Here is a 24,318-nt window from a genome sequence, read left to right on the forward strand (position 1 = left end):
CTCCGTGGACCAGTAGACTCGGTACGAAGTCTTCTTTGTGGGCAGAGGGTGTTCTTCATAGGCAGGGGGAGTGGAAAGGTCCCGATAGCCAATCGTTGGTCTGGCAGTTATCTTTAGTAGCAGCTGGAACACAAGTGCGGGCGTCTCAGCTGTCTTCTCAGTCGGATGGTGGTGGTGGAAAGCCCCCGTCTCATCAGGCTGTGGTGGGTCACTGGGTCCTCCAGCCCCTGGAGTGGAGCAGCCCTCTGCTGCTGCCTCCTGTGCCTCTCTGGATGCCATGGGTGCTTGCCTCTCTTCATCTCTTTGGACAACTGTAGACCTCTCAGGACTCTCCTTTCAGCAGAGTGTGGTCCTCGCTTGTTGAACAAAGTCAGAAAAAGACTTTGCTTCCAACGATGTTCTCAGCGATCTCTGGAGCCTAAGTCCCCGCGTTGTCTTCACGTCTCTTGGGCAAAAGGGTCCGGTGAAGATTCTTCAGAACTCTGGCGATGCTCCCCGGCAGCTCCGGCGAGCAGCATCTCCCCCTCCAGGGGAGAACTCCCAATTCAGTGTCTGTGTCTCTGGGTTTTATACCGTAGCTCGACTTCAGCTTAGCACATACACATTTTCACACACAATTCTAACTAGTAGGTACGCCCAGGTAATTAATTCATAGGTTTAAGACACAACCTTCTTCCTATCACGCATACATCATTCTTTCCATCTTTTCTGTTAACACATCCACTTGTTACACACACTTCAGTTGTCATGACAATGTAGGCCTGAGCCCATCCTGTCATCCTGTGGAAACTCCAAGTTCCTCATTTCTGAGGAGACTTCTGCTTTTCCCATCCTGTCTGCATACAGCTCAGAACAGCACAGATTACTTCAAGTCAAAACTCACTTTGTTACACTGAATCACTTCTTTAAATCATTTTTCTTAGCATGATCAAATAACTTATTTTAAATCATTCTCTTCTATAGCAATCATCATTTCCAGAATATATATCAGCCTATTAAAATCATTCTTGCATCAAGCATAAGCATAATCATGTGGTTAACTTATATAGTTTCTCATTTTAACTTTCATTGGTCTGCTTAAAGCTTGTATTTAGGTGGTGGTTGCTCCTGGGATCTCAAATAACTAGGCCCCACTTGACAACTTTCATGGTAAGCTAATTATGTTATGCAGTCTTGCATGCTCTAGCACTAGCTAACTAAGTGACTTTGTGTTAAACTAATAATGTCATGCAATGTTAGCATGCACTAGCTAACTAGCAACCTTTATGTTAAGCTAATAATGGTATGCAAGGTTAACTTTCTGTTGCTTGCTATTGCACTAGCTGGCTTGAATTCGCAGCTATTGCCAGCTAAACAGTCAAGATGAATTTATTTTCATTTTATGATAATTAATGAAAGTATAGCTTTTGTCGTACAGGCCCCTAAATTTGTTAATAAATTGTGAAAAATCAAATGATTTTAAAATTCTATTTGCTCCCCATTTGTCTCTTTACAATTATTGTGTGTCTTTATGGTGATGGTTTTGAGTGCTTTTGTAGTCATTTTGTGTGTCTTTCAGACCATTGTGCATCTTTTGGTCATTTTGTCTCTTCACAGTCATTTTGCAGTAACTTTGTGTGTTTTTATCATCAGTGTTCCTCATTTTACCACATTTTTGGTGTCTTGTCATTTTTTCTCTTTGTTTATGCACCCATCAGATCTGAACCATTTGATGCACAACATGGGTCACGAGATACCCAGTTTCCATTGATTTTGGGTCACTTTTGACCCATGTTGTGCATCATAAGGTTAAGACGTACACATTCTTATGCACACATGCATATGGTCCCCGTTTTGTAGGTAAACATGTTCACACACATATAAGGTCCCAGTTTGGTGGTAAACAGGTACACTCAGACAAATTTTAGGTTTGAGAATCTGCCATCTGGGGACCAGTTATAAAATTACATAGGTTCCCTTTGCATAAGGGGACACACATAGAGAACACATATACCCTTTAAGAAAAGGACTTAAGCATTAAAGGTACACTCAGCAGTCGCGCCCCCTTTTTGAACATTTAACAAGAAGAGCTGAGATGAAATAATGTATCTTGCATTAATTGAGTTTTGAGGCACAATTTTGGTTGGAATTCAGTTTTATTTATTGGAATCCATTTGACAGTCGCTAAAAACGAATAAAGCACTGGTTAAACTGCATACACAAGAAAAATAAAGACCATTAAGCCAAGGAGTCAATGGGTAGTTTCGATTGGCAGTCAGAGGTGAAATGATTCAAATAAAATGGTGAAGAATGATCATTTCTAGCCATTGTCAGAGCTGAAGCCAAGCAGGAAAAAATTAAAAAATAAATTTGCTTTCAAACTGAATTGACAAAAAACAATAAAGACAAACAACAAGCAATTAAAAATACAAATAAAATGTAAACCATTTGCAGTATTGAAGAGCTGTGGGCTCTTTGTTCATTAAAATGTTGTGTTTTGCTCAGTCAGTCAAGTCGTACACTTCATGTGTGTTGGACGGATAATAACACATTATTCTCTGCTAGTTGGCTTTTATGTTACTGTATTAGATGTTTGTGTTTATAACTTATCAGAAATATAACAATGAGGCTACAGTATTGAAAATCATTGTTGTCCATGGGGTTGTCTTTCTTCAAAAGGCCTACATTTTCACATTTTTGAGAAAAGGCACGGGTTATTTTTTGTGAAAGCTCATGGATAATCTCCCCATGACTTTATAAAAAAAAAAAAAATCACAGAGGCTCATGTTGTGCATTTTGGTCACTATTTCTGAGAAAAGCACTGAAATGCAAACTGAGTATATCTAAATGTCAGGAAGGGAAGTGTTCTGCGGCACGTCTTATCCTAATTTACCCTACATTGTATTACGATGACATATTTGAACAGATTTAATAAACATATGAAGACAGCAGTTAAATAATTACTTTTCCATTCATTTTAAGACACGCATATTGAGTTTGTGAGACATTTTCAAATTTTCTTTAGATGTTGGTTAAACATGAATTGTTTGTGACTCCGTCGATCTTTCAGGAACACAACTTGGCGTCAGTCACAGGTTTACATCGGTGCACCACGGCTCGCACCTCTCCAACCTGAACGCTGTTGTACGTCCCGGTGATGATCACCGTACGGACCTCCCCGGTGCCGTATTTCCGGCTGAGCCGTGCTGTGTAAGGGATGTTGAGTTTCTGCTTGTACGCATCATGGTTGCAGTACAGGTGCGGTTTGGTGGAGCGCTGAGCTCCACAGAGACAGTATCAGTGATGGATTCGACCACCGAGCCTCCCCTGCTGAACTGCAGCGTCACATCGGTGCTGATCTCGATTTCTCCTTCGGCGATGAATGGGATGCCTGTTTTGATGCTGGTTTTAACGCCAAACTTGACAGAGTAGGTGTTATCCCACCTCTGCTCCACCTGATACGTCTTGGACAGGCTGTCTGTTTTCACCACTGGGGTGCATTCACAGTTGGTGATGGCTGTTTTACGTATGATCTCTGGAGGATAGTGGACAATTTTAGACTTATCAGTGTTGTACACGACATTTTCAATTCTGCTGGCTGACTGTATTCTCATTGGTGGTCAGGACTTGGTAGGAATTGTACCAATATTCACTACCCTTCCAAGGCAGGTAGAAGACCTTGTCTTGAGTCACCACCTTCCCAAGTCCATATTTGTTCTTGCCTACATAGATCTCCTCTCCTGGGCAGGTCCGGACTGCATTCTGAATTGGTGACCCGCTTGAACTATCCTTCCACTCCAGAGTTTCAAAGTTGTTTTTGTTCACTAGGACCTCAAAGGGGTAACCAGGGAGTTTCTTTTTTCTTTAGGGGATAGTTTGCAATAAGGACCCAAGCTGGGCCTGTAAAAGCCGGCCTGACACTTGTATTTGCAGATATAATCAGTGCTACCAACATAGTCGTTGTAAATTGAGACGGTGTCGTTGGGGAGAGAAGAGTTGTTCCAGGTCACCCACTCCAGGATGGTACCATCATCAGACACAATAGAGGAAGACTCGAATGACTTCTGCTGCGTCATCGATGCTTCAGCTGCGATTTCAGAACTGCCCTCGATGCTCTGTAAGGAAACTGGATGTAAAGAGGAAAAGAGCACATACATGAAGTGAATGTTTGCTTTCAGTAAGATTTGTTGCAGTGTATAAGAAAGTAGAAAAGAAAACTGTCATTGATGTAAGGGTTGGTTATTTGGTCCACAGCTTTGTTCCAAGCTGAATAAATATGTCATAGATTTCATATTAAAGTTTGTATAGACATTCATGGTACCCAGAGGTTTAAAACTCCATGACTTTTGTCAGGGCCGTTCCTGACTCATTTGGCACCTTTGGCGAGACCTCCCAACGCCCCCCGCCCAAAAAAAAGATATTAAAAAATATGTATAATCTACTTAAACATTTTTCACTTTATTGAACATAAATTACACACTTAAAAACACACACACACATTAAATAGCTTAAATAAATATGAATAAATTGTAAAAGTGCATGCAATAAAAAGAGTTGAACACAAGGCTGTAAATAAAAGCACACACTGTTCAGTTTGAATTCTTTGACTGAAAAAAGTTTACAACAAAAACTGTGCAAACTGTCTGTTTTTCTTGTGTACATCAGCCAGCTTCTTTGTATTTTTGTCCATTAGTTAACTGTCTGGTTGAAATAATCCTGCTGACACCTTCTACCATCGCTATTTTTGGGAAAAGTGAAATTGTTTTCAAATTGGAATGGTCCCCTTTGAATAAACTCTGTTCTAAGTTTGTCAGATAAAACAGATGGCCAGTCTGCCGGGTCTATTGCTGGAACTGATATATCCTGAAACTGTCCTGAAGTGAATGGGAAGCCAGGCAGCACTGTGGTGGGGATAGAGGAAGGTGTACCTATTTGATTAACAGGCTGGTCTGATGTAGAGGGACTGTGGGTATGTTTTCACTGCTTCCAGGTTGGGTGTCAGAGAGCCCTCCATCACTGGGTACCAAGGTAGATGTGGAGGCTGCTGTTGATCCAGTAGTGGCTGTTGCTGAGGTGGATGTGGAGGCTGCTGTTGATCCAGTAGTGGCAGCAGTGGAAAATAAATATTTCAGAAGTGAATCTAAAAAGAGACAGTAAGGTAATTGATTAACTGGGTGTTTACATGGGAAGGTAAATACATGGTAACACCTGACATAATAACATCCCTGACCTAGGACATCCGAAACACAGCAGCAAGCTAATTCAATATAAACATCTCAAAACTGTAACATGTAAATAATTACTGTATGTGGAACAACAGCTTCAGTACACCTGTTCTAATTAAATGTGATACACTGGTAATGACGTGTCTGATAAAGACGATGTAATCCCCTCCTGTTGTACGGCCGTCTGGGACGCATGGAGTCATGTTTCCATTCATATAAATATGTAAATATTCTTAACTTGTGTTGAAGTTGATCATTTATTTTAATGGCTTAAAATAAATTGAAGCCAGTTAGTGAAGTTCAATGACAGTAGCATCGCCTACACACAGGCAACGGTACGAGACTGTCAGTGCGTCAGAGCACAAACTTTAAAGAAACGATTTCTATCAACAATGTCATCACTACGTGCATTTTGTACATCACTGTCTTTGATACTTTCTTCAACACAGAAGTAACTTTATCATATTGAAACTGAGCTAACAAAGCAGCACTAACAGTACTGTCACTATAAGGGCTAACGTTAGCCCATTAGCATTACGAGCTAGCCGATACACGGTTGTGTGTTCATGCAGTTTCTAACAAAATATTTCATGACACCATACCTTGACTTCTTTCTTGCTTCTCCTCATCTTCTTTACGCTTTTTTCTGAAATGAGCTCCAGAGGGCTTTTGCCTCTTCATCTTGGAAGTTCGGTGTATCCGTCACTGTCAACACGGATCTACCGGCGCCTATTTTCTTCTTCTTAATCTAAAAACAAAAAACTGCGGTGCCGCCCCCCCGGCTGGCTTGCGCTCCTAGCATTTGACTATTCTGCCTATTGGGCCGCACGGCCCTGACTTTTGTGATCCGCTGGCTTTTCCTCTGTTGCCACTACAAGGTTGACATTTGTGCTTATTAAAGAACTATTTTAGCAGTATTTATGGATTACTGGGTCAGTCTATCTCAGTTTCTGATGACAGTTTGTGTTTTACCGTGTCTTTGCTCCTTTCTCTTGTCCAGGTCCTGTGGTGCAGCTGAGAATAGAGCTACTAGGATTCGCAGCAACAACAGCAACAGCTTCATCTGGAGGCAAAATACGGAACAACATCATTGTTATTTACCAGAAATATTCAGAATTTACTCCCTAAATGCTGGACCACCAAGCAACCAAAAAGCAGAGAGGCTGAAGTTGGAACATCCAAGCATTTTTGCAGGACGTAGAGGAGGAGGAAGCAGAGTTATACCTCTAAACTTTGAGAACGTCAAGATAAACAGATGAATTATATTATAAACCTTCTTCATATACACTGCCAGTCAAAAGGGGCATGCCTTCTCATTCAGTGGTTTTTATTTGATTACTGAAGACATCACAATTATAAAAGAATGCATATGGTATTATGTTGTAAACAAAAAGTTTTAATCTTTTAATCTGCAATGTAGAAAACAATACAAATATAAAAAGCACTGAATGAGAAGGTGTGTCCAAACGTCTGACTGGTAGTGTACAGTCTACATGTGCTTTACCTCGTTAACAAAGCACCCGTCCATTGGTTTCACAATATCCAACTGAGGTGAAAATACAAACAACAGCATTTGCAAAGGCACAACCAAATTAAAACAAAAGAAAAAAACTGACAACAACAGTGCTAGCCACTCTTCTGTTGTGCTGCCCAGCAATAACACTACTTTACATAATCTTCTAGCAGCTGGGGTGTCAAAAAATACAGCAATTTTTCAAAATTAAAATACATTTTCTGGCTTTATTTTTAAACCTTTTAATGTTTAATGAAGGAAATATACATGTGTATTTTGACCAACGCGAATTATTATTATACTCTGATGAAAACACATTAATTAGCTGTGAAAACTTATGTAATTATACAAGATATTGCTAATTGAACAAACTTATTTCTGAACCAACACCTTTTCTCATGTGAATTACCACTGACTGTATCTAATTTCAGGAATATATTTATCATGGTAAACTTGAACTGGACAGTGTCATCTAGTAAACTTTTAAAAATGCTTAAAAGTTGTTTTTGTCATAGAAAATGTTAAATTCCAATGTTAATATTTTATGGATATTCACAGTTCAAATATTCAGTGTTATTTCACATTTACACGTGTAAATTCAACTATATTCCATTTCAGCAAATATGGGAGAAATGCTTAAAAAACAAAAATCCTATCAACAGGTTCAGTGGCACAGAAGAAAACAGCATATTTAAATTAGTTTTAAATAATATCCACAGCAGAAAAGAAACTAAATATCCAACCAAGGGAATATTTGGTATATACACGTATGACAAACTGTTATAGATACATTCAGAGAACATTAAAAGTATGCAATGCAATGAAATATGATAAAATGTCAATAACGCTTTTGCCAGAACAGAAAACGAACATATTACCTTTGCTGTCCAAATGACTCGGTTTATTTCATGGCAGGTGAGCAGCAGCTGCAGAAGTGTGATCCTGGACAAATGTGTAGGTTATTATATACACAGTCAAAGATGATATCAGCAGGAAATATTACAAGGATTTCCCCTCCTGATACCATATCTGCGACCAGGAAGGTAGTAAAAGGCTGAGTGTGACTGATTTTATTGTGTATTTACATTGGTGATAAATTTAGCTAGTCATTTAGCAGCATTGTGCAAGAACGGATGATTACAGTACCCGAGAGTACCAGAGAAAAAGGGTGGACGCTGCAGTGTTAATTATTAAAGAAAACCAAAAGCTTTTCCTGACCTGAGTTGGCCCTGTGGTCCAGTAGTAGCAACATGTACACAGACGGAGACTGCAAGGTGTGCTTTCCAGTAGCTGTCAGTCTGAATTAAATATTAGACTCAAATGTAAGATTTTACCTGCTAAAAGGTGTAGAGATGTGAAAAACTGTCTTCCTCTGCTGCAGGAGCTTGAGGGTCATTTATGAAGGCCCAGCAAGTACGGTCTCTGTAAACCCTCATACAGGACTAGCTTTCAGGTTGTATACAGTACCTACTCTAGGGAAAATACTGTGGAACGGCCCTTACCGTGCTTCTCTGTCAGGACTGTACATCCGCTGTGGTAGTCCTGGTCAGGTTTACGACAAGCTGCATGAGACTGACGGTCATTTAAGGGCAGTGAACCACTGTACATGCTGCAGCCACAGGAACCGTCTCCGTAGAAGTTGCTTTTGGGCTTGTTTTCGAGTTGTATAAAATATCTCTTCCAGGGAATGTGCTTCAGAATGGTCCTTACTGAACCAGCATTACCATCAACAACGTACAAAAACATTCATGGTGCATCTTTAAGCGTCATCTCCCCAACACCTTTTGAATTTATGCATCCTCATGTCATCATACCTCCACCTCTGTGCTTCACTGTCAGGACCATGCTTTCACTGTGGTACTATGGCTCCTTCTGTACCTCCTGATTGCTACTGCAACTGTGATTGTAGTCAGATTTATTGCATTCTTTCCATCTTCATGTGCTTGCAGCATTGGCACTAAATTTGGTAAGAAATATCATCTTCTGAACAACATTGGCATTCTTACAGCCCCATATTATCTCACTCCCACCTCTCCCACCCCCCCCACCCCCACCCCAATAGTCAGACTCCCTGCATAGCTAGCATGCGTAAATGAAGCTGCACTGTAAAACCAATAAAATAAAATGATTAATTATTATCAGTTAGAACCAAGAAACACAGGAGGTACTTCAGACTTTTGAATGTAGTTCAATTATTTATTGTTTCTTCTTATCAGTTTGGTGGCAAGCTATTCTATATTTTCCTGCTCTTTTACATGTTTGCTCTACTGACCTTCTGCCTTTCCTTCTAATTCTCGCACATTTATTTACATCCATAAGTGTTGCAGACATAAACAAACTGTTATTACCGTATGTTTCCCCTCTGCTGTTCATAACATCAGGAAGGCTGGTTGAAGTGGCAGCAACGACACTGAGAGCTTCATCTGGAGATAAAACACAACAAAGTTGGTTGGTTGGCTGGCTGGCTGGCTGGCTGGTTGGCTGGTTGGTTGGTTGGTTGGCTGGTTGGTTGGTTTGCTGGCTGGTTGGTTGGTTGGTTGGTTGGCTGGCTGGTTGGTAGGTTGGTTTGCTGGCTGGTTGGTTGGTTGGTTGGCTGGCTGGCTGGCTGGTTGGTTTGCTGGCTGGTTGGTTGGTTGGTTGGCTGGTTGGTTTGCTGGCTGGTTGGTTGGTTGGTTGGTTGGTTGGCTGGTTGGCTGGTTGGTTTGCTGGCTGGTTGGTTGGTTGGTTGGTTGGCTGGCTGGTTGGTTCTTTGGTTGGTTGGTTGGTTGGTTGGTTGGCTGGCTGGCTGGTTGCTTGGTTGGCTGGTTGGTTGGTTGGTTGGTTGGCTGGCTGGCTGGTTTGTTGGTTGGTTGACTGGTTGGTTGGTTGGTTGGTTGGTTGGTTAGTTAGCTGGTTACCACCATATTAGAATAAATGGGCAGTCCAGCTTTGATGTGAAAGTTAGCAGCTAAGAAGATGCTGAATAAAACTATGATGAAAAAGACCTCTGCATCACCTTTGGACTCACTTGTGGTAAAAAAAAAAAAAAAAAGAAAGAAAAAAGTTAAATAAAAAACAGGAACAAAATTATAATATTAATAATTTGTAAATGCATTTAAAGTATATATTTCATTTCTAGCTGAATCTTCAGATTGTGGGTAAACTGAACCATAAATAATCACTTTAAAATTGTCATTTAGAACAAAATTTTGAGTAATTTTGATCAAATTTAAAATAATTTGCTGCAGTTTTCGAGCAATTCTGGACAATTCTTGAGCGAGTTTGACAATTTTTTAGTGCTTTGGACATATTTTAAATAATGCTGAAGAAATTAGTTTTAGATTGAGAGGAAAATCAAAGCTACTGGATGAATAAAATAAAGTCAGCATGGCTCAGAAACAGTGAACAGAGGAGCAGATTGTTGGAGATACATTCAGCATGGAGAAACATCTTTCTACTGATGATGAACAGAGCAGAGAGGAAAAGTTTTTCTACGCCCTTGAGAAAATATTGGAACATCTGAAGCACAGAGGTGGTAAAAAGAATCATTGAACACAAGGAAATCCATAAAGGAAATCTCAGGTTTCATTAGCATTTTGGGGAGAAACTATGACAATGAATCATAAGACTGTAAACAGGCTGATAAGAGAATAAACTGCACTTTCCTCTAGTACACCAGGGAACAGAGTGGTTTACTCATTGAGGAAAACAGAAAGATCAAGATAAGACCGTGCACACAATCAGTTAAAGGGTTTCTATTGTCCCTGCTTCATTCACATCAATGTGAAAGTGAAAACTCTGGCTGTTGTGCATGTGTGAACTTTTACACACAAGTCTGTAAACCCGCAACACCTCGTTTTGAATTTGTGTGTTAAATGCAATTCTTCCTGTGTCCAGGATCATTTTTCTTCTGCATTGGAGGATGCTAAATTCATGCAGAGGCGCTCAGACTGTTCCTTTCAGCTGGTTGTGTTGCTCTACTTGTGCTTTGAAAATACACTCCTGTCAAAAGTTTTAGGACGCTTTCTCATTCAAATAAATGGGAAAGCGTCCTAAAACTTTTGACAGGGGGTGCACCTCAAAGATGTTCTTTGGGATTCAAGTCAGGTCATGTACTTATCCACGTCACAGTTTTCACTTTACTTCAGAAACTCTTGATTTATTTTGTGCTTTGGATGGTTCTCTTACTGGAAAATCCCTCTTCTTCAAGCTTCTGCAGACTGGGAGTCATCTGTGAGCCCCACATCATCTCACTCCCATGTTTGGCTTCAATGTCAGGACGATGCATTTACTGTGGTAGCCCCGATCAGGCCCCACAAATTTATCTTCATCTGACCCAACAATGTGCTCCCAACATTCATCAGACTTCTTTTTAGGAATCTTTAGCCCAGTTTCATTTTGCATTTTTGTGCCAAAACACAACTAAGGGTTTATTTCTTGCAGGTAGAACTGTGTCTGTGTTATCTTTCACACTGAGCTGTCACAGAAGCTCAGATTTCCACTGATAACCTCTGTGCCAAATCTGAAACACTTTCCCATCTGTTTATCACAGCTAGATAGTAAAAGCATTGCACTGTTGACCAGTGCAGCAGTAATTAGTGGTAGTATGAGTCCTTCTGCACCTCGTGATTGTACTGCCAATGATCTTTAGAGGTTAATTAATCTCCATCTAACACATTCTTTGTGACGTCTCACAATCTGCTGTTTTCTTTTCAGTGATGGAGGCATGCAAACAGACACAGCTCATTGAGAACGTTCTGCTGTTTGCAGCTCATTTACAACCATGTTCATGTTGGAAATCACAGCTGTTCTCAACTCTGTCTCTGGTCACAGTGATCATGCATTGACTTTCTACTTAGAAGTTTTAATATAGTCTTTCTAAAGTCTTGGCTTTTCATTTTTCATAAAACAAAATGCTGTGCTTGGCAGTTTATTAATAGGAGATACATTTCTGAGTCATTTAACATGTAAATTGGATTGCACAGGGTTGTGCTAACTGCCAGTGTGTGTAACTAAACTATCACACAATAGCTTGATGTAAACACAAACAAGCCAAACAAAGTCGGTGCTCAAAGTAAACCAGTCTCTCCCCTTCCTTTTTTAAAGTTTAATAAAGTGAAATAGAGTGACTAGAAGTTCAGTGAAGGATGTTTGCAGCCTCAGAGAGGGTCAGTCTGGCCTTAAAGTGTTTGGTTGGTCCAGTTCCACCTGAAGGAGTTCCTAAAGGCTCCTGTTGTCTATTTTGTTGCAAAGGAGGAATGAATTTATGTGTGAAAAGTGAGCTTCCCCATGAAGTTACTTTACAAATAAAGCAGGCTGGAAATTCATCAAACAGCCCAGAATTACAGCTGTCATGAACAATGCTTAGAAAAAAGACCAGGGAAACAGCAAGAATGTTGAACAGCACAAGTAGTGGAAGTAGTGATAGTATTTGTAAAGCTCAAAGTTCTGAAAGAGTTATTTTGACAGCACTTGTCTTTGCACACAGCGTGACTTTAACACTGAGCTGGAGGCAGATACAGTGAACGTTTAGGAGGAAGTCAGTATTCTTTGGTGTAATTAAGATCCTGATAGCGCCATACCTGAAAGGTTATTACAGAATCTATTAACCTGAAGCATTAAACGTGCTGGCTATGTGTAAATGAATTTCTATGTGATACTTCAATCCATCAATCAATCAAACTTTATTTGTATAGCACTTTTCATACAAAATTTGTAGCACAAAGTGCTTTACATAGAAATAAAGGGACAAAATCAATTAAAATTAATAAAAATACAATGAGAAATACAATGACCCCTCCCCCACACCCCACCCCCGCAACCCACCAATCCACATACAGCAAACACACTCACTTACACACACACACACACACACATACAAAGATATGTGGGACAGATTTTAACAGAAAACATAAAAAGAGGACTGAGGAAACGCCATCTTTCATTAAAAATGAGGGAACACTGGAGCTAAGACTAAAACAGCAATAAAATAAATAAATAAATAAATAAATAAACATAAATAAATAAATAAGATCAAATAATATTGATAAATACGATTAGCTAAAAGCCAGACTAAAAAGGTAGGTCTTGAGTTTGCTTTTAAAAATATGAACAGTAGGTGCTGCCCTCAGGTCATCAGGTAGGCTGTTCCACAGATGGGGGCCGTAATAATGAAAAGAGGCTTCACCGTATGTTGTAGTTCTGACTTTAGGGACTATTAAAAGACCACTACCTGAAGACCTGAGGGCTCTACTGGGTTCATAGGGTAAAAGCAGATTGGATAAATAAAAAGGAGCAAGACCATTTAAACTTAAAAACTAGTAAAAGAATCTTAAAATCAATTCTAAAAGATACAGGCAGCCAATGCAGAGACTTTAAAATCGGGGTAATGTGAGCTCTCCTTCTGGTCTTCGTCAGCATGCGTGCAGCTGAATTTTGCAGGAGCTGTAGCTGTGAAATGTTCTTTTTTGGAAGACCAGAAAGAAGAGCATTGCAATAGTCAATTCTACACGTAATAAAAGTGTGAATAAGAGTCTCTGCATTGGCCTGAGAGAGAAACTGGTGCAGTCTGGAGATGTTCTTTAAATGATAAAATGATTTTTTCGTGATATCTCTGATGTGCAGGTCAAAGCTAAGATCTGAATCAAATAAAACTCCAAGATTTTTGACCTGCTGACATGGATTAAAAGATAGTGCTCGGAGTTTGCTCTCCACTTTTTCTCTCTGTGGACCTGTACCAATGACTGAAACCTGAGTTTTGTCCTGGTTGAGCTGAAGAAAGTTGTTTGCCATCCAAGACCTGACATCCAAAATACAATTAAAAAGGGCATCGATGGGCCCTGGGTCACTAGGAGACACGGCGATGTAAAGTTGCGTGTCATCAGCATAGCTATGAAAGTTGATGCCGTGTCTCCTGATGACATCACCTAAAGGCAACATATAAATATTAAAAAGTGTGGGACCTAAAATTGAACCCTGGGGGACGCCACAGTTAACATTATAGAGTCCTGACTGGCATTCCCCCATGTTCACATAAAACTTTCTGTCAGTGAGATATGATTTAAACCAATTAAAAACAGTGCCAGAGATTCCAATAAAACCATTGAGTCTATTTAAAAGAATTTGGTGATCTACTGTGTCGAAAGCTGCGCTCAAGTCGAGCAGCACAAGCACAGAGGGCAGTTTTTGATCCATGTTGGTCCTCAGATCATTCACTATTTTTACTAAGGCCGTCTCTGTGCTGTGACTGGCCCTAAAGCCAGACTGGTAGATTTCACAGATGTTTAAAATGTTCATAAAACATACTTCCTCATACTCTTTTTTCCTTTTGGGCTTCCTTGTGGTCTCGCTAAAATAAAAACCACCGTTTTTCAAGGACATCCATATTTTATTAGTTTATAAAGATGAGATAAAGCCGCTACTTGTTGTTAAAGTATGTATGTCAGGCTGTGCTATAACCTCAGCTGCATTCATTTCACATTATACAGCCCATATCAGGGTGCAACACAATTAATTAAAAAAACGCCATGGTTAAGCATATACAGAGTAAAACACCACCAGCTTTATTTATTGAACAGCTCAACAGAACAGCATTTTCTCCTCTGAACAATTATAAACAAATACTTTAGAAGGAACATAATGTAAATACAGGCTTCAACGTAGAAACTACAAGGAAAAGTAATCCATTTGACACATTAGTTAGAAAACCTGCAGTTGTCATTTCTAATTAGCTGAACTACATTAATGTGAAACGACGTGAAGAAGTTTGTTGAATGTTGGTAGCGTAAAGTTGTAGGGCTCAGGTGGGGTTCAGCATGTTTGGTGTGAATCTGACCTTAGCAAAGCATAGTTCTGACAGTGAAGCATGAGAGTGAGATAACATGGGGATTGTTCAGAAGATGATAATTCTTACCAAATTTAGTGCCATTGCTTCAAGCAGATGAAGATGGAAAGGATACAATAAGATTGACTAAAACCACAGTTGCAGTACCAAGCAGGAGGTATAGAAGGAGCCATAGTACCACAGTGAAAGTGTGTATGTCTGTACCACTTATGGATGTAAATAAATGTGCCAGAATTAGAAGGAAAAGCAGGAGTTCAGTGGAGCAAACATGCTGCAGTAAAAGATACAACGGTTTGCCATATCACGCAAAACTGATAAGAAGAAACAATAAATAATTAAACTACATCCATACATTCAAAGAAGCTCCTGTGTTTCTGGGTTCGAACTGATAAATAACTAATCATTGTAGTTTACTGGTTTCACAGAACAGCTTCATATAAACATGTTAGCCATGCAGGGAGTCTGATTAAATGGAAGGTACAGGCTGTTTTGTTGGTTGGTCTAAAAGTTCATACATCCCTGTGCAGTAAATGATTCAAAATCGCCTCCAAGTTGACCAGTTGAATCATCTAACAAAGATTTAGAAACAAATGCTTTGGAAAGACCGTTGAAAAGTCTGGCCTCAAACAAGAAACACAATGAAACTAACGTAAATACACCTGTGATAACTGAAAGTAAACTGTGGTTTCCAATCAACATGACTAATAAAACATGAAGATAAGGATATAAGGCATGCAGTGTATGACGTGCTCTGAAAGGAAGGAGCCACATTTCCACTAATCAGGAGTGCTCGTTCCTCTGAAATGACTCCACAGACAGTGAACTACTTTCACATTCTTGCTGAGAAAAACAGACCACTGATGCTTCAGACTTAGAACAGGGGATATCAATGGCTAACCTGTGTTTGTCTGCATCAGGGCTCCACACTGAAAAGAAGTTAGTACTGGAAAGGCTAACTGTGAGAGTTAATTAAGATTCAAAAGGATGCAAGAAGATCTTCTGAAAATGAGTAGAAACAGAGTGTCAGCACTAATCAGGAGATATAGAAGGAGCCTTAGGGCCACTAATCGGGGCTGAAGAACAGACAGACTTGGTTCAGGGGTTATCAATGGAAATCAGAGTTTCTGTGAAGCTCAGACAGTGTAAACATCAACCTCTATGGAAGAAGGACTAGAAAAAAGCCTTGAACTTTGCTAAAGACCATGTGAAAGCCCAATGAGTGACGGAAGCACATTCTTTGGTCAGATGAAGATGACTTTGTTGGGTCCAGATGGAGTTCAGCATGTTTATTTATTCATTTAACTATTACTTTATCAGGTAAGTTAGTTGAGAACTGGTTCTCATTTTCGGTAACGACCTGGTCAAGAGACAGCATAGAACAAGATGAACAACAGGTTACTTAAACAGCACATCAGACAGTATTTGTTTGGTGTGAACCTGACCGGCACTACCTCGGCGAACGCATAGTCCTGACAGTGAAGCATGGAGGTGGGGGTATGATGGGGATGTATGAGTGCAAAAGGTGTTGGGGAGATGATATCTATAGATGAACCATAGGTACACACAAAGCTAAAATACTTGCTAAAATAATGACATTCCTGTCAGCAGCAGGTGAGAGCTAATTAGCAAATGTTAGCATGCTAGCAAGCTAAGCTAGGAGAATGGACATGGTAAATGCTAATCTTGCTAAGCATCGCTATGCTCTTCTTTTGCACACTGTCAGAGCTGGATCCAGATCTGATTTAAAATCAGAAGTTAAGAAACACAAACTTTTTTTTACACTCTCTATAGAAATAAACCACAGGCCTTAATATTTACAGCCTAAATCAAATATTTATGAGTCGAAATATTCAACATTACGACCTGAATTTGAATCATTTGAGCTTGAACTTGGATAACTGTGTTGTAAAATTTAGCTAGAATCACATGAATATTAAATTTCTTACAGTGAAGCTGAATTCAGTTGTTCTGAAATGTCATGGATTTAACTGCTGCTTTCCTTTAATATTAAGTTTTCAAAATTAAAATTCAGTTCTTGTAGTTCAACTTGGGTTCAATTTAATTTGACTTCCTGTGATTCAAACTAAGTTTTTAGTCAATTCATTCATTCTCGAGACGCACATATTTCTGCTCACATTCCTCAAACACAGCAGATAATCTGTGTTTAACTGTTGACATAAATACGACCCAATGAATTAAGCCTGTATGTATGAAATATGTCCAGCAGATGGCGCTGAAAGATCACTGACTGCTCCATTAAAGTCCTCAGTTTATCTCATACACCGTGCAGGAATTCATTCTGATTTTAAATTAGATATTTAAAATGTGTTACTGTACTAATGTTGATCATTTCCATACCTAAATGTAATTCTTACAGATAAAATTAATGCTTATGTGTATCTGTGTGAACTTTCTGTGTTTCCTGAAGGACAAATAAGTGCAATTAAAATGTGATTTTATCAGAATTCATTCCACTGATGAAGACCATGAGATCCAGCTAAGGTCTGCTGAGAATTCCCAACAACTTCCTGTCACATCACGGGAAACAGTGATTTATGCAGTAAATGTTACAAATAAAAGACTCAAAATAAAAAAGTGAGATACTAAGGAAATCCGACACTGCAAAAAAATAAAAATAAAAAAACAAAAAAAGGGTAATATTTCAGCAGTTTTTCACCAAAAATTGCAGTAAAAACAAAGAAAATAATCATCAAATAAAAATATAATACTATTCCAAAATTAAAATGCATTTTCCAGACATAATACAAAAGTCATTTGCTTTTTTCAAGCTTTTTTTTAATCTTATTTTAAATTTCATATATTTTAAAAATAAATACAATAGAATTAAATTAAAGTACTATATCTATCTATTTATGCTTACAGACATTATGCACTGATGTAAAACATTAAATTAACTTAATTGTGAACACTTATGTAATTATATAATGTATAAAACTATGAAAAAAGAAAGAAAAAGAATCCGTAATGCTTTTTATATTATTTGTCAATAATTACATCTAATTTAAAAAAATTTACTTACAATATTAAACTCAAATTAAGCAATTTAATTAATTTAATTAACAAAAAGAGATATTTTAATACATATTCTAGAACTTTTTACATAAAAAACAGTAATTCTTTTTCTGTTAATTGTCACTAATTATATCTAATTTAAAATTTTATTTGCACTATTAAACTTGAATTTAGCAGTTTATTAAGGCAGAAAATAAAAAGGAATAAACAAAACAAAAATGACAGTTAAAAATTCAGAAAAGCGAAAAAGGACAATAACAGCAAAATAAAATGCAGAAAAAATTAAATTATAATATAAAAAAATAATGGATGATGGTTTTTAATGAAATATTCCTTTAAATTCTGGGTCACTGTTGAGGGTTTGGATGGTAAAATGAACTAAGAGGCTCATAAACAAATATTTATCGCAGTTTATTAGTTTGTAATACTCTGAAGGTTGCTGACACAGAGAGATAGTTTTGATAATTTTCTGCCTTATCAGTGTGTTTTTCTCACGTCAATAATCCTGAATCTTATCTGGCCTCATTTTGTAACCAGTGCTGAGATCAAGGCTGCTCTGAATGATGTTCTTCATTTTCATTCAGTTCAAGGCTTGGGAGACATCCACAGATCCAGTCAGAGTTTCTGAACCGAGATCTGAGTTTTGACACCAGAAAATAAATGCATATCTGTCAGAATATGAACAAATTCTATTCCTGAGCCAATAATGATTAATATAAAAATATATTACAATCTGAAGGTAACACAACTGCTGCAGCCAAAGAAGGAAAAAGCTGCTAAGGATATAAGCTAATACACATTATTAAGGCACAAATAGATCTGACTGTAATGTAAAACTGTAATGTATGAACTATGGTGCTTAGATATCGCCTGTTTTTATGGCATATGAGATCATTTTGGCCTTTTCTTTCAGCTGCAGCCCTGCAGGTCTGAATAAACTTTAAAAACTTCATTCAAATTAGCAAGTTGATATAAATCAGATGAGGTCACTGAACTTTACTGCTTCATCACCTTCTATTTTTCATTTTATTGCAACAAAACTGCCAACAGAGAGAGATAAAATGGCTTTCAAATACATAGTAGGAAAAAAAAACTGGCACTGAGAATCTACATCAGTAATATTTGTGCAAAAAAGGGTTTGTAAAGTTGAGTTAATTCTTTCTCTTTTGCGATGCAGAAACCAAAAAAATTTGACCATGATGTTAAGATAAATCTGAGTTAATAGATGTAGCTTTAGTTCTATACAGGGAATAGAACAACAGAGGTTTGTTATGTTAGGCTATGTGGTAAATTTTACGTTGTTGATGGAGAGAAGGAAAGTGGATAAGGTTACTGAGGACAGTTTCTGAGTCTGACCAATCGGCAGCCTGAAATAGGTATTATTTACACCCCTAAACACATCCCTAAAACAGGTTCTACTGCGTCAGTTCTTAATGTTCAGAATATGCAGAAAGGTTCAGGTCGCCCTAAAACCATCTGTAAGTTCTTACAGCTGAATATGGCCTGTTGACCAATAAATCTTGGTTTCTGCATTCTACTAATCTATGCAGACGACTCCACGCTGCGGTCAAGTATCTCCAAGTGGACATCAGTGAAGAGATGAACTTTAAAGAGAAAGCAAAGCTAAACCACAAGAAACTCAAGTGTAACCCAAAGTTGTCATTTGAAAGTAAATTTCTTATATTTTACTTTACTTACTTGCTTACTATTTACTTCACTAAGCCCATCTCTAAACAGGTTCGAAAGGGATGGTTCTCGTTGTTTGGAACATGCATGAAGGTTCAGGCCAACCTGAAACTGTCTGCAAGTTCCTGCAGTTCCTACATTGCTTGTTGACACATGTCCATGTAAATCTTAGCTTCTGGGGTCTCCTGTTCTATGCAGACGACTCCACGCTGTTGTCACATATCTCCAAGCGGGCATCAATGCTAAGATGGGCTTAAAAGAGAAAGCAGACTAGTCTTTTTTGTCAACATAGACCACAGAAAACCCAAGTTTAACCCAAAATTGTCATTTGAAAGGCATATACTTTACTGCTTCTTAGATCCAAAAACACACACTAGACTTAATGGAACTCAGTCCTTACGTTTTTTTAAATGTTCAGACTAGCCTTTCCACTGCACCACTTTGTGTTTGTAGGTCAAAGTCAGACTCAGTGAAGGTGCTCAGTGTGTTTTATGATGGAGCCATAAAGCAGCTATATAAACCTGGAGGTTAGCGGAGGTGGATTCACCGGAGAGCGACGGGAAGGTGAGTGCTGCTCAGTCTCTGTTTTCACCTTCGATCAGCCTCAAACATCAAGGGAATGTAATCAAAATATGCGTTCACATTTTTATTAAATGTGCAAATTATATATTTTCAAATTTGATTTATGAATATGTGTGACGTAAAAACAACTTCATCCGATATCTCAAGAGATAATCTGTTATTTCAGCGCCACTGCCTGTATTTTTAAAACATATATTACTATATTCTTCCTATTATAAGTAAATAATGAATTAAAGTTAATAATAAGTAGTTGAATCGGTGCTTTTACATAAATTTGAAATGGCCAAATAGGAATGATATTTATTAAAACTGAGTGTAATCTTTAAAAACAATTAATAATTACTGTTTTCACACTATTACTGCGACTTAGTCATTGAGTATTAATACATAAATTAACAAATATATTATTACTAATGTCTCAAGAATCTAAATAACAAAAATGTACAACTTGAAGTTTCCTAATTTCTGAGATATACAAATTAATATCTGCAGTGAAAGGTCAAGTCAGTTTTTAACCAATTCACTCGACTAATTTAGATACTAAAGTTAAAACTATGAAATGATATATATAAAATTAGAATGCTAAAATTAAAAGTACAGTTGAAGTATTACAAGGATTAAGAAGATGTGGTATAAAATTCCAGATAAAACACATACAGTGAAGTCAAATATCTGCATTGTCATTAATGTTGATGTGTTAAAGGTATGAGGCAAAAAACAGGTTAGTTTTCACAACTTTACCAGAAATTCAGAATAAACACAAAAACCTCTGCAGCTTTTGGTTTTAAATATTGCTATAACTGTTGTACTTGTAAGTGTTGTGCAGTGATCCTGGTTTGTTGTACTTTGGATAATAATTGCTGATAATGTTTAACACACTTATAAGCTGCAACTACAAAACACTGATTGCATCTGGTGCATTGTAAATAAAGGTGGAATAATCCAGTAATAGTGTGCTAAAAGGATGTCGTTTTCAGAACATGTTGGGCTTTAAGTGTTTTGTGTTTTGGCCTCCAGATGAAGCTGTCGGTGTTGCTGCTGTCGGCCCTGCTGGCTCTTTCTGCAGCCAGTCTGCAGGACATCGTGAAGAAGAGCTCGCAGCACAGGAAAGGTGAGATTCTCAAACATATATCATATTTTATCTAATCCTCTAAACTCCAAGCAGTTCCTGGGAGTTTTCTGGTTCTTCACATTTTCCAGAGGCAGAAAGAACTTAGAACGCCATCAGCCATAAAAAAGAAAGAGCAAAAGCTGAATCTATTTGAGTTTTTGTTTTACAAAAACAAAAAAATGGAATAAGCATGTCCAAAATTCTGTGCCTACAGGTGTTACCAGCATCTTACAAAAATGGTGGCTCCATATGCACTGGATACTTTCTTGTTGTTTTTTTTTGCAAACTTGTGTTCTCTGTGTAAACACTGCCTAAACACAGCTAAAAACTCTCAGAATTTCCATCATGTGACTCTTGGTTGCAGCAGAGTCTCTCATGGCTTCATAGTCCTGTCAGGAAACACGAAATTTTTCATGAGATGTGTGTAAAGAAGATTTTAAGCTTAGATCTAGTTATCTTTCCCCAGTGAAAGCACATATTAAAGATTAGTAGTTTGAGAGTCACTGGAAAGTTAAAAATATGTTTTTACAGTTTCCGGTGTCGATAAATGATGAAGCTTTGGTGATTATTTTGAAGAGCACATGACTTTTAAACCCACCTGTGCGTTTTAGGGGTCATAAGGTTCATGACATCATCTGTACAGTTCCGCTATAAAAACTGAAAATATGTCAAATTAATATCATCTCTGATATAAAATGGTCAGAACGCCCATTTTTTAATCAATACACCCTCCTATGTTGAGTCAGATGAAGGTGAAAAGTCTTCAAGAAACTAAAAGAGAAGTCTGGTTGTTTCCTACTTAAGATCTGGAAGTTTTTTCAGATGTGTATTCTGGTTCATTATTTAAGTTTTATGTTCTTGTATCCTCTCTAGTGTCCCTCCTGAACCCGGAGCTGGAGGGCTGGGTTCCTGAACCGACCGGTGAGGTGGCGTCTGGACCTCTGACTCCGGCCGACCTGGAGCAGCAGCAGGACCTTCCTTCCTCCTTCCTGTTCGGTGATAATGTAAACCTGGAGTGGCTGACCTGGGACGGAGCTCTGCCCAACGGCGCCGTCTCCATCTACAATGGCTACACTGAGCGCACCGACTACGTCTGCAAGTACAAGTGCGAGGCCGGTTTCTACAACCCCAGCCTCGGACCGTACTGCCGGTACCCCTACGGAGACCGCGAGTACTACGCCCCCGAGTTCGAGATCCTCACCAACAAGGACAACTTTGAGTTCCTGGAATGGAAGGAAGATTCTTACGGTTCTGTACCACAACACTCCGTCAGAACCTGCACGGGAGTCGGCATCTACGTAGGGAAGAACAAGTACGGACTCGGTAAGGTGGTGCCCCAGTTCGAGGCCTTCTTCCTGCCCTGGGAAGGCGATGAGTACTGGTACAAGAGCTACCAGGTCCTGACCATCAACAGGGACGCCTACACCCAGCACATCAGCGACGTAAAGTACGCCATCGACGAGGTCGCCATCTTCCAGTACCCTCCGGAGACGATGCGCATCTCCGGCATCACCAACAACGAGTGCCAGACCATCGTGAAGACGGTCACCATCTCCAAGGAGACGGAGGTCGAGACCACCTGGAACATCGGCCGGGCCACCATGCTGGGCATCACCGGCAGCATCACGGCCAACATCCCCCTCATCGGCTCTGCCGGCATCGAGCTGAGCGGCGAGAAGACACTGCAGTTCTCCAGGGGGACCACGGTGGTGGAGTCGCTCAGCCACTCGGTGTCCGTGGAGCTCAAGGTTCCACCGAACCACTCCTGCAAGGTCCGCATGGAGGGACGCAAGATCAAGGCCGACATCCCCTACACGGCGCGCCTCAGCCGGACCTACCGCAACGGGGAGACCCAGTGGACCTCCATCACCGGGACGTACGACGGAGTCCAGATCGGAGAAATCCGGGCCGTGGTGGACCGCTGTGAACCGGTGCCTGACGCCCAGCCCTGCCCCTAAAGACTGACGGACGATACGCAAAAAGATGAGATCGTGAAAGTAAATAAACATTGTACAATAAATGGAAAACATCCTCAGTGTGGGCTGGTGTCTGAAAAAAGTTTCATATGTTAATACCACTGAAAATAAAATAAAATGGCACTTTTACTCTCTTCTAGTCTCTTTTCTACCTCCACATGATTCTGCTAATTAGGATTCATCAGCACAACAAACACAAACAACAAAGCAATTAAAATACATGAGCTGAGTCCCTTACGACAATTTGCAGCTTCTACAATTCAGAGGAAAAAGTTGACAGTTTGTCTTTATATTGTTTAAAATTACAGCTGCAGATTTTGTTGGCTACAAACAATGAGAAAGACATTTTATAATAAATGAGACACAAATGTCATGAAGCCAGAAGGGTTTAAGTGGATGAAAACACAATTAGATGTTAGGAAAAGTTTGGCATTTGAAATTTAAATCAAATGGTGCTTGTTATTTGCGGTCTCTGCTATTTACGTCTGTTATTTTGTGTCACAACAATTACAACCATCAGAGCCATTTGAATTAAACTACATTACCAAAGTACACTTTTCAGTTTCTGCTCGTTTTTCTACAATTCAGAGCAAATTTGAATATTTGTCTATATTTTATTCAAGATTTATAGGAGCAGATTTTTGCTGTCAACACTTTAAAATGAAGTATATTTTAGTAATAATGATAATCTTTATGGGTGCTTTGCATGGCAGCAAAATAAAACACACATTTAATGTCTATTTGTGCCCATTTTGCACCTCTTTTATATTAACTTGAATCTCTCTCTGGCCTCTCAGCGTCTTTACATTTACTTGTTTCCATTTTGCATCCTCTTCATTCTTGCAGAATGAATCAAAATTACTTTTTTACCCTTAAATATTTCACTTTATTCCATCGCTGAGCCAAACAACCTGCAAAACAGCCTCATTTGCACCTATATAGCAATGGTTTGCATCTTTTCGCGAGTCTTTCCCATCTGTTTTCTTATATTTCTGTCAATTTTGCCTAATTTTAATACTAGTTTGCACCTCTCTCTGATCTGTTTGTGTCTTTGAAAACACTTTGTCTATTTGTGTTCATTTTGCATCTCTTTTTGTTATTGGTTTGCATCTCTTTTTTTTATTGGTTTGCATCTCTTTCTGGTCATTTTCTGAGCCTTTGCTGTTGATTTGCATTTATTGTGTCCATTTTGCGTGTCTTTCATGTCTTGCTTACAACCTAAAGCCTGCAAAAATAACCTCATTTACACCTACGTAGCAACATTAGCATGCTAACACAGTAGCCTAAGATGGTGAACTTGGCGACCCTTATTCCTGCTAATGTTAGCATTTAGCTCAGACCGCAGGAGCCTCCATTTGTTTGAGTGCTCTTGCAGATAAATTCAGATTCCA

The 24,318-nt window shown here is 38.9% G+C and overlaps 1 protein-coding gene and 1 pseudogene across 1 annotated transcript; one reads left to right on the top strand and one right to left on the bottom strand.

Moving 5' to 3' along the window:
- Positions 1-1,415: 1,415 nt before the first annotated feature.
- On the bottom strand, positions 1,416-4,299 carry LOC110965948 (natterin-3-like; annotated as a pseudogene).
- Positions 4,300-17,858: 13,559 nt separating this feature from the next.
- On the top strand, positions 17,859-23,171 carry LOC110965958 (natterin-3-like). Its single transcript, XM_022215158.2, has 3 exons — positions 17,859-19,822; positions 20,858-20,951; positions 21,825-23,171. Exons 2-3 carry the CDS (start codon positions 20,858-20,860, stop codon positions 22,907-22,909), a joined length of 1,179 nt encoding a protein of 392 aa, XP_022070850.2. The 5' UTR covers positions 17,859-19,822; the 3' UTR covers positions 22,910-23,171.
- The last annotated feature ends 1,147 nt before the right edge of the window (positions 23,172-24,318 follow it).

The sequence above is a fragment of the Acanthochromis polyacanthus genome, chromosome 7, assembly GCF_021347895.1.
Source record: "Acanthochromis polyacanthus isolate Apoly-LR-REF ecotype Palm Island chromosome 7, KAUST_Apoly_ChrSc, whole genome shotgun sequence".
Taxonomy (NCBI): domain Eukaryota; kingdom Metazoa; phylum Chordata; class Actinopteri; family Pomacentridae; genus Acanthochromis; species Acanthochromis polyacanthus.